The sequence below is a fragment of the Tripterygium wilfordii genome, chromosome 2, assembly GCF_013401445.1.
Source record: "Tripterygium wilfordii isolate XIE 37 chromosome 2, ASM1340144v1, whole genome shotgun sequence".
NCBI classification, from domain to species: domain Eukaryota; kingdom Viridiplantae; phylum Streptophyta; class Magnoliopsida; order Celastrales; family Celastraceae; genus Tripterygium; species Tripterygium wilfordii.
Window position 1 is genome coordinate 6,058,458 of NC_052233.1, and position 11,147 is coordinate 6,069,604.

An 11,147-nucleotide genomic window follows, 5' to 3' on the forward strand; every position below is an offset into this window, starting at 1 on the left:
TTTGAGGGGGAACGAAATGGCGGACAATGTTTCGTGCAAGGCTCGTTTAAATAGTTTCGGATGCCCTGGGCCTGGGCCGGAGCTGCAACGTTATTCTTTTAAACTTTTTTTTAAGGGGAAATTACAGCCGGTATTTTTAAGATTCTACATCTTGAATTTTTTACAGTCTCACACCCTTGGACCCATATTCGAACCCTCAAAAGATACACCGAGAGATAAACCACAAGGATTTCCCCACCCTTGCTCTCTCTCCCTTTTAGTCGCCTCTCTAAACACAGAGAAACAAACAATAAGAATTAGGGTTAAGTAAAACTAGAAACAAGTCTCATATTTATACTAAAATAGTGTAGGCCCCTAACACCCATCTTTTTGGCCCACATTCATTTGTTTCGATGCTTGACCAGATTACCCTTACTGGACAGCCTTCTTCGAGGGAAGATCTCCAGTAAGCCTCCTATGCACATGTACTCACTTGAGAACAACGTTACACCGCAGCAGACTTCGACTCTACACTCGATTCGGCCTGAATACCAAATTTATTATGAAAACCTAACAAATCTCCATCTTGATCACAAATTTCATAGCCTTCGCTATAACCACCGTCTTCACTGACAGTCAACTCTCTACACCGAGAATCATCCTCCATAACCTTCACTATGCATTGTTTTTATTGACAATCACACTTCACCATAAAAGAGTATACCACTTAGAACTTTATCATTCCAATATTTTTCTTTTTCTTCGGCTCATGTCGAAAAAACCTGCTGAATTTTATGATGCAACCCTCATGTTTGGCTTTTTCAGGAGTTCCTCAACCCTCTGACATCATTTCCACCACACACCCTCATTAATGTCAAACCAATGCCCGCTGCAAACTTGTGGACCCAATTTTAGTAAGTCATCCTGTAATACCCCAAACTTCTTTTTCTTTTAGAAATTAAGTAGGATCAACATGTGTTGAGTATATATATATATATGTATAAAATCATTAGAAATTAATACCGAGTGAATTGGGGGTGTACAGGTGGTTTTAAAACTGAAAATTTTGACTACATATGTAACCGTACGGGCAGCTTTTAAAAGCCGTCCAGACAGCTATAGAAGAAACTGAAACAAGGAGGGTTTCAGGCAAGAGGTGTCCGGACGGCCTCCCACGGTGTCCGGACACCTCCTTAAAAATCAGCACGCGAATTTGTTTTAAAACACTCATTTCGCGATTTCTTTCAAAATAACCGACCAAAACAAACCTTAAACCCCATTTTCTCTCAAATTATCTCCCTCCCATCAACCTAAGATCATCAATCAAGGTAATATTATCCTCTTTCAAGTTGTTTCAAGTTGGATTCATGACTTCTCTCTCTAGCTTACATATTCTTAAATTCCTCTCTTTTTTCTAATCTTTCAAGGTTTGAACCCAAACTCCAACCCATGAGTTCCTACATCATTTGAGGCATAAAGGAAGCTTGAATCCCTTCCTTCTACTTGTTTCTACAACCTTGGTAAGTTTCTTAAACCTAAAAGCTAGTATTTAGAGATTGGGTGATTTGGGATTCTAGGGTTTTGTGGGTTTTGTAGATTTGGGGGAAAATCCTTAAATAGATGAAATTAGTGATTTAATAGGTTGATTTAGACTTGTCTATGGTTGTATTGCTAGATTCTATTGTTGATTGGAGTAGCAAGCTTGAGTAGGTGAAGTTGAAGAACTTGGAAAGTTTTGGGTAAGAGAAGGTAAGGGTTTTCTTGATTTATTGGGTTAATTTGTGTTAGATATGTGAAATTGAAGTTGTTTGTATATTGATTGGAGGATGGGCTTATCGAATAATAGGTTGATTGAGGCCAGAGAATTCAAGGTTGAGTATTGGTTTACATAACTAGTTTTTGAAGTGCGAGGTAGGGAAATTCCACATTTGTTATTCTCTTGAATATGTTATCCTATTACGAATGTTTCTCTTTCCAAATGTTCATTAAAATTGGTTCTCACCTTAATTGAACCTAAGGGAGAACAACACCACTTTGTGATATCCTTATTGTATGATTGAATTATATTGCATACCCTACTTGTTCAATCTTCCATTGAGCATGAATTACTCTTGAACATGCATCATGTAGTAGTATATATATATATATATTTAGGTTGTATGTATACCCTATTGCATAACCATGTTGGACATGCATTGTAATTTCATGGAAGATGTCGGATATGGATTCGTATATCTTCTAGTTGTGATTGATGTGAAATGTGGAATGTCGTTGGGCCGTTCAGGGTTCCCATGAGTACGGGAATGCCGGTGGGCCGGATCAGGATTCCATATGTGTTTGAAAGACCATGCGATGATGCCGTTGGGCTGTTTAGGGTCCCGATATGTATAGGGATGCCGGTGGGCCAAGTTAGGATCTCGTATGGTGTGGTTATCTACTGGTGTTTGGTGTACATGATGTTAGTTATCATATTGTTGCATTTGTGTCTTTATTTAATACTTCAGCCTTATATTTTCACTTACTCTTTATTAATCCCTACTGGGCCTTTCGCTCACCCTTTTCTTTCTCCTATTCCCTCCTCGCAGGTGAGTCTAATTCCTGTACCAGGGTCGCGGATCAGGAGGAGGGTGCGTGACATGGATGGACCCCTGGAGAGTGATAGGACTAGATAGTTCTAAACTTTGATTATGTTTTTACTATTTTGTCGTATCTATATTTCTTAGTTGAGACGTTGTGTGATATCCCTATCCTTGACGGTGGGATGGACGGTAGGGAGGGTACTCTGAGTGATCGGGACGCCCGAACCAGGTTTGTGGACTTTGTGTCCTGGCGACTTCTTATGTTTGCTGGATTTCTATTTGTGCTGGATGTTGATTATATATGTTGTTGTGTGGAGAAATTATGTTTGACTGTTAGGTGGCCTGAGGCCCTGCTTAGATGTGAAATTGATTGATGATATGATATGCAAGGAGGCCTGAGGCCCTGCTTAGAATTGAGAATTTAATTGTGATATGAATTGTTAGATGGCTGGAGGCCCTGCCTAGGTTATGAATATATTTATGAATTTGCTACGTGTTACTCCAGGTTGGCATCCTCCGTATTATGGGGAGGTGCTGCCAAAATTTTCGGTGGTGTGATGGTGGAATTTATTATGGTGTGATTTAGACGGTACCAAAAGTAACGCATTCCGGGTCGGGGCGTTACATTTTGGTATCGGAGCCAGGTTATGAAATATAGGATCTGTGTATGGGTCCAGGGAAGTGTGTATAGTATGTTAGTGAGTCTCCAGGCCATGTCACGACCTCCACTGATTCGGTATGTATTCTTTCTCCATAAACTCTTATTTGAGTTTGTTGTTGAATTGCATTATCTGTGGTGATGCAGATGGATACTCGTAGGATGACTCGATCTTCTCGTACTGCGGAGGCCCCTAGTGTCGAGGGCAGGCGAGGGAGACCGAGAGGCCGAGTTAAGGGCCGAGGTGGTAGGACTACACGTACTACTAGGGATACTTCCAGTACACAGGAGTCGGTACCTGATTCTGATACAGGGACGAGGGAGGAGGGGATCGTACATGATGAGCCACATACAGGGAGTGGCCAGCATACGAGGACCACGGTTGTTCCACCAAGGCAAGGGTAACCCCAGGAGTGCAGGTGACCCTTCCTACTATTGAGGAGCCACCAGCATCCATGAGGGACATTGTGGAGATAGTGAGGTCACTAGCTCAAGTGGTACAAACTCGATGGTTAGGGCACCAGTGGACCGCAGTGAAGGACAGATTTCAGGAGCTGATATTGATGATAGAGCTGTGCCGAGGCCTGGACGGGAGTTATATGAGATGGAGCAGCTACGTAAGACAAATCCCCCGGAGTTTTCTGGAGAGGGGGAGGGTTTTGAGGCTGGGGAGTGGTTGCGCCAGATGAGCAGGCGATTGGAGACTTTGGCTATACCGGACAATAAGAGGATGGTGTTGATCTCATATTATTTGAGGGGGACAGCTTTTGAGTGGTGGGATTCCTTGGATCAAAGGAAGAATGATTTGACTTGGGTGTCATTTGAGTTACTATTTATACAACGGTTCGTGCCACGATCTTTCTAGGCGGATAAGGCCAAACAGTATCTTGATTTGGTGCAGACACCCGAGATGACAGTGTCACAATATACCAAGAAGTATGAGGAGTTGTACAAGTATGGGAAGAAGTATGCTCTGGATGATGAAAGCAAAGCTGAGAAATACCGAGATGGTCTACTCCCGAGCATTAGCAGGATGGTGATTGCTTCTACGGTGAGGACTTATGATGAGACGGTGGATATGGCGCTAGAGTTAGAGCGAGAAGAGCGCAACTCCCGCCAGTATTGGGATGTGCAGAAAGGTTGTAAAGCTTCAACAATTAGTGGCAATGGAGGAGGTAGTCAAAAGAAACCGAGGACTGAGTTTCAGGGCTTGAGGGGCCAGAAGGTTGATCAAGGCAAAGGTTCGGGGTCAAGAGATGGCAAGATTGTGTGTTTCAAGTGCGGTCGGGAGGGCCATAAGAAGAATCAGTGCACCATCATAGGAGTCAAGTGTTATGGGTGTGGTATGGTCGGTCATAGGAAGCATGAGTGTCCAAGGGGTGGCAGAGCTTCAGAGCAGTCATAGGCACCGGGTTTACCACCACCAGCTCCTAGTCCAGCTCTTCCTTCTACTGTTCCGTCAGTTGGGAGGGGGCGAGGTGGGGCTAAGCAGCAAACATCATTGACTCATGGGAGAGCATTTGCATTGGGACATAATGAGGTATCTGAGCATCCTAACTTCATTGGAGGTACCTTTCTCATTTCAAATTGTTGGGCAAAGGTGTTATTTGATTCAGGAGCTACGACATCATTCATTTCTACGTCCCTTGCACATGTATTGAGTTTGAAAATCTCTCCAATGAGGCGAATGTTTACGGTAGACACTCTTTTTGGGCATTTCACCTCATTAGAGGGTGTAGTTCTTGATTGTGTGTGCCGGTTTGGTAGTATAGCTCTAATGGCTGATTTGTATGTCTTAGACTTCAAGGATTTTGATGTAATCCTTGGAGTAGATTGGTTAACAAAGCTTCATGTGTTGATGGATTTTTGGGAGAGGAAGGTCACTCTTAATGTACCGGAAGGAGGGTGATACAGTTACACGGGTCGAAGGGTGTTCCATGTCCTCACTTCATGGACAATCCTTCATATCAAAATTGTAGGATCACGAGTTTGATTACATCAGCACCTAGGGGTGATATAGCTACTCCGACACGTGTGGTAGAGGAGTACATAGATGTATTTCCGGATGAGTTACCTGGGTTACCATCGAAGAGGGAGGTTGACTTTACCATTGAGTTGCACCCAAATGGTAAGCCAATCTCGATTCCACCATATCGGATGGCTCCGACAGAATTAAAGGAATTGATGACTCAGTTGGAAGAGTTGTAAGACTTGGGGTTTATTAGACCGAGTGTGTCCCCGTGGGGAGCACCAGTATTGTTCATAAAGAAGAAAGATGGCTCGTTGAGGATGTGTATAGATTATCAGTAATTAAATAAGGTTACGATAAAAACAAGTATCTGTTGCCGCGGATAAATGATTTGTTTGATCAACTGAGAGGTGCTAGGCATTTCTCTAAGATTGACTTACGTTCGGGGTACCACCAATTAAGGATTAGAAATGAGGATATTTCAAAGACGGCATTTAGGACACGATATGGGCACTATGAGTTTTTAGTGATGCCATTTGGGTTGACAAATGCTCCGGCGGTGTTTATGGATTTGATGCAAAGGGTCCTTCGCCCATTCTTGGATAGATTTGTGGTTGTGTTCATTGATGATATTTTGATTTATTCTCCGACGGTAGAGGAGCCGGGGGAACACTTGAGGTTAGTGTTGCAAACTTGAGGGAGAATCAATTATATGCTAAGTTGAGTAAATGTGAGTTTTGGGCTACGGAGGTGAAATTCTTAAGCCATGTGATTAAGCAAGAGGGCATTGCGGTAGATAACTCTAAGGTTGAATCCGTGTTGAATTGGGAGAGACTTAAGAATGTTTCAGAGATTAGGAGTTTTTTGGGATTAGCGGGATATTATAGGAGGTTTATCCAAGACTTTTCGCGTGTTGCCGTACCTATGATGCAACTCACGTGGAAAGGTACACCATTTGTGTGGTCGGAGGAGTGTGAGAAAGCTTTTAAGGATTTGAAGGGTAGGTTGACATCTCCACCGGTATTAGTGGTTCCGGAGAGGAGTGTAGGATACCAAGTGTATTGTGATGCTTCCGGAGTGGGGTTGGGTTGTGTGTTGATGCCAAGGGATGGGGTAGTGGAGTATGGTTCTAGATTGTTGAAGATACATGAGAAAAACTATTTGGTTCATGATTTGGAGTTGGCGGCAATTGTATTTGCTTTGAAGCAATGGAGGTATTATCTTTATGGGGAGAAATTTGAGGTCTTTTCGGATCATAAGAGTCTTAAGTATCTATTCACCCAAAGAGAGTTGAATTTACGACAAAGGAGGTGGATGGAGTATTTAGAGGACTATGACTTTAGTTTACAATATCACTTGGGTAAGGCAAATGTGGTTACGGATGCATTGAGTAGAAAACACAGAGTTGCTAGTTTGTTTATACATGAGTGGGGAATTGTAGAGACAATAAGTCAATTTGGTTTGGAGTTGCAAATTATAGAGGAAAGAGTGTATTTGGGTAGTATGACTTCTAGACCAATGTTGATTCAAAAGGTAATGGATGCACAAAATGGGGACCCGATTTTTGATGCATTTGAGGAGGACTCCGGATGGGTTCGAGGTGATGATGGAGGTGTGAGGTTTGCGGGGAGATTGATAGTACCCGATGATAAGGAGCTACAAGAGGAGATCTTGAAAGAAGCACATCATTCTCAATTTGCTATGCATCTCGGAGGCACGAAGATGTACCAAGACTTGAGAAGAAATTTTTGGTAGAGAGGCATAAAGGCCGATGTAGCTAGATTTGTAGTAAGGTGCTTGACATGTCAACAAGTGAAGGCGAAACACCAAAGGCCGGCGGGTTTGTTACAACCCCTACCGGTGGCACAATGGAAATGGGAGATGATCACTATGGACTTTGTGACAGCGTTGCCGATAACACCTAAGCAAAATGATACCGTTTGGGTGATAGTCGATAGATTGACCAAATCAGCTCATTTCCTACCGGTGAACGAAGATGGACAATTTGGAGTCATTGGGTACATCGTACGTGCAGGAGATAGTGCGACTCCACGGAGTGCCCCTATCCATTGTGTCGGATCGAGCCCCGCGATTCACGGGTAGATTTTGGGGTAGTTTGCAGGAGGCCTTAGGGACGTAGCTGGATTTCACTACGCCATATCACCCGCAGAGTGATGGGCAAAGTGAGAGGACTATCCAGATTTTAGAGGATATGTTGCGTGCTTGTGTGGTAGATTTTGGTGGTAATTGGGAGAAATACCTACGTTTGGCAGAGTTTGTGTACAACAACTCATACCAAAGTAGCATCGGGATGGCACCATTTGAAGCACTTTATGGGAGGCCTTGTAGATCACCATTATGTTGGGCGGAGGTTGGAGAGAAAGAGGTATTGGGACCCAAAATGGTGAAGGAGGAGAGAGACGAAATTGAAAAGATTAGAAAAAGGTTGATCACCGCTCAAAGTAGACAAAAGTCCTATGCGGATAAAAGGAGAAGGCCATTGGAATTTGCAGTTGTGGACAAGGTATTTTTGAAGGTTAGTCCACGACGAGGCATTCAAAGGTGTAGCAAGAAAGGGAAGTTGGCACCGCGGTTTGTAGGTCTTTTTGAAATTCTTGAGCTAGTTGGACCGGTAGCTTATCGTTTGGCGCTTCCACCAAAATTGGCTAAAGTTCATAATGTGTTCCATGTTTCTATGCTACGAAAATATGAGCCGGATCCATCACATGTTCTAGATTGGACTACATTGGAAGTGGAGGAAGATGGGAGCTACACTCTTCAACCGATGAGGATCTTGGATCGAAAGGACAAGGTCACATGATCAAGTACCATACCATTGGTAAAGGTCTTGTGGATGCATCATGACACGGAAGAGGCGACTTGGGAGCTTGAGTCGAAGATGAAGTAGAAATATCCGCATTCAAGTTGTTTCAAGTTGGATTCATGACTTCTCTCTCTAGCTTACATATTCTTAAATTCCTCTCTTTGTTCTAATCTTTCAAGGTTTGAACCCAAACTCCAACCCATGAGTTCCTACATCATTTGAGGCATAAAGGAAGCTTGAATCCCTTCCTTCTACTTGTTTCTACAACCTTGTTAAGTTTCTTAAACCTAAAAGCTAGTATTTAGAGATTGGGTGATTTGGGATTCTAGGGTTTTGTGGGTTTTATAGATTTGGGGGAAAATCCTTAAATTAGATGAAATTAGTGATTTAATAGGTTGATTTAGACTTGTCTATGGTTGTATTGCTAGATTCTATTGTTGATTGGAGTAGCAAGCTTGAGTAGGTGAAGTTTAAGAACTTGGAAAGTTTTGGGTAAGAGAAGGTAAGGGTTTTCTTGATTTATTGGGTTAATTTGTGTTAGATATGTGAAATTGAAGTTGTTTGCATATTGATTGGAGGATGGGCTTATCGAATAATAGGTTGATTGAGGCCAGAGAATTCAAGGTTGAGTATTGGTTTATATAACTAGTTTTTAAAGTGCGAGGTAGGGAAATTCCACCTTCGTTATTCTCTTGAATATGTTATCCTATTATGAATGTTTCTCTTTCCCAATGTCCATTAAAATTGGTTCTCACCTTAATTGCACCTAAGGGAAAACAACCCCACTTTGTGATATCCTTATTGTATGATTGAATTATATTGCATACCCTACTTGTTCAATCTTCCATTGAGCATGAATTACTCTTGAACATGCATAATGTAGTAGTATATATATATATTTAGGTTGTATGTATACCCTATTGCATAACCATGTTGGACATGCATTGTAATTTCATGGAAGATGTCGGTTATGGACCCGTATATCTTCTAGTTATGATTGATGTGAAATGTGGAATGTCGTTGGGCCGTTCAGGGTTCCCATAAGTATGGGAATGCTGGTGGGCCGGATCAGGGTTCCATATGTGTTTGAAACACCATGCGATGATGTTGTTGGGCTGTTCAGGGTCCCGATATGTATAGGGATCCCGGTGGGCCAAGTTAGGATCTCGTATGGTGTGGTTATCTACTGGTGTTTGGTGTACATGATGTTAGTTATCATATTATTGCATTTGTGTCTTTATTTAATACTTCAGCCTTATATTTTCACTTACTCTTTATTAATCCCTACTGGGCCTTTCGCTCATCCTTTTCTTTCTCCTATTCCCTCCTCGCAGGTGAGTCTAATTCCTGTTCCAGGGTCGTAGATCAGGAGGAGGGTGCGTGACATGGATGGACCCCTAGAGAGTGATAGGACTAGATAGTTCTAAACTTTGATTATGTTTTTACTATTTTGTCGTGTCTATATTTCTTAGTTGAGACGTTGTGTGATATCCCTATCCTTGACGGTGGGATGGACGGTAGGGAGGGTACTCCGTGTGATCGGGACTCCCGAACCGGGTTTGTGGACTTGGCATCCTTCGTATTATGGGGAGATGCCGCCAAAATTTTTGGTGGTGTAATGGTGGAATTTATTATGGTGTGATTTAGGCGGTACCAAAAGTAACGCATTCTGGGTCGGGGCATTACACATCCTCTTCCATGGCAACCTAGAAATCAATCAATATGCCAAAAGGATAACCAGTCTCCAGTCTCTTATGGAGAAAAAAGACTTATCGTTAGCGACAATTTCAACATCTCCATCTATTGATTTGGAGCTTGTAGTTGAACCCGCTCCTCCTTGTCAATTTTTTCTTCTTTAGGTGATTGTCCACACCTTATGCCCCCGGTAACAACTCCAGCTACCCCTCAAGAACTTCTTCCATGTGATAACTCCACCACCAAAAAAACTCTATTCGGTAACATCCGCATCACTCCGGCCAACTTCTCCTCCTTGAGTTTTACCACCTATGCATGAACTCCACCTCCTTACCATACCCGGCACACCTACACACTTTTCGGTACACCAAAACACTGATGCATCTCCTTGGGCCTTGTCCCTCACGGCTCACCGTGATGCTTCACACATACTGCTTCTTGTGTAACCCTGATTGGATTTCCACAACTTTGACTTGCTCTTGCCATAAGCCCAAAATTGATCCATCTCCCATCAAACTTCTCATTGTCAACACCTGTCAATTCTGCCTTAAGGAAACCTTCAACCGCTCAAGAAACTAAATCATTAAGCTCAGATACCAATTGTTGGGGAATTACCCCCCAGGATCCTTCCTTCAGAACTATCAACAAACTAAAGAGAAATTGAACTTGAGATAACACAATCAACAACACACAAGATTTACGTGGAATACTCCAAACCGGAGAAAAAATCACGGGTGTTGTCAGATACAACCAGAGAAACTTTCACTATATGAAATTATTACAATCATATTCTCAGTGACCTTTCTGTACCTAAGAAAACCCAAGAACCCTAGAGATTTTCCATAAGCTCCAATTAAGACTATATCCCCTCTAAGATTCTACATCTTGAACTTCTTACAGTCTCACATCCTTGAACCCATATTTGAACCCCCAAGAGATACACCGAGAGATAAACCACAAGGATTTCCCCACCCTTGCTCTCTCTCCCTCTTAGCCGCCTCTCTAAACCTAGAGAAACAAACAATAAGAATTAGGGTTAAGTAAACCTAGAAACAAATCCCCTATTATACTAAAATAGTGCAGGCCCCAGACACCCGTCTTTTTGGCCCATATTCACTTGTTTCCACACTTGACCAGATTGCCCTTATTGGACAACCTTCTTCGAGGAAAGATCTCCAGTAAGCCTCCTCTGCCACTTCATGTACTCACCTAAGAACAACACTTCATCGCAGTTGACTTTGACTCTACACTCGATTCGGCCCGAATACCAAATTCATGATCAGAACCTAACAAATGACCACTGGAAAGGAAGACCTGAAGTTGCCCGTTTTGTTCGCGTAATGTTACTGTTTCAAACTATAACATAGACATTAAAAAGTCACTACCCTCACTATATACGAGTTCATGTTACTGTTTTGAAAGAAAGTCTCAAATCTAGATGAT

The 11,147-nt window shown here is 42.4% G+C and overlaps 1 protein-coding gene across 1 annotated transcript; it reads left to right on the forward strand.

The window, feature by feature from the left end:
• Positions 1-3,724: 3,724 nt before the first annotated feature.
• LOC120010426 lies at positions 3,725-5,424 on the forward strand. The gene is made up of 5 exons (XM_038861226.1): positions 3,725-3,949; positions 4,118-4,559; positions 4,644-4,784; positions 4,947-5,121; positions 5,196-5,424. Exons 1-5 carry the CDS (start codon positions 3,725-3,727, stop codon positions 5,422-5,424), a joined length of 1,212 nt encoding a protein of 403 aa, XP_038717154.1.
• Positions 5,425-11,147: the final 5,723 nt, after the last annotated feature.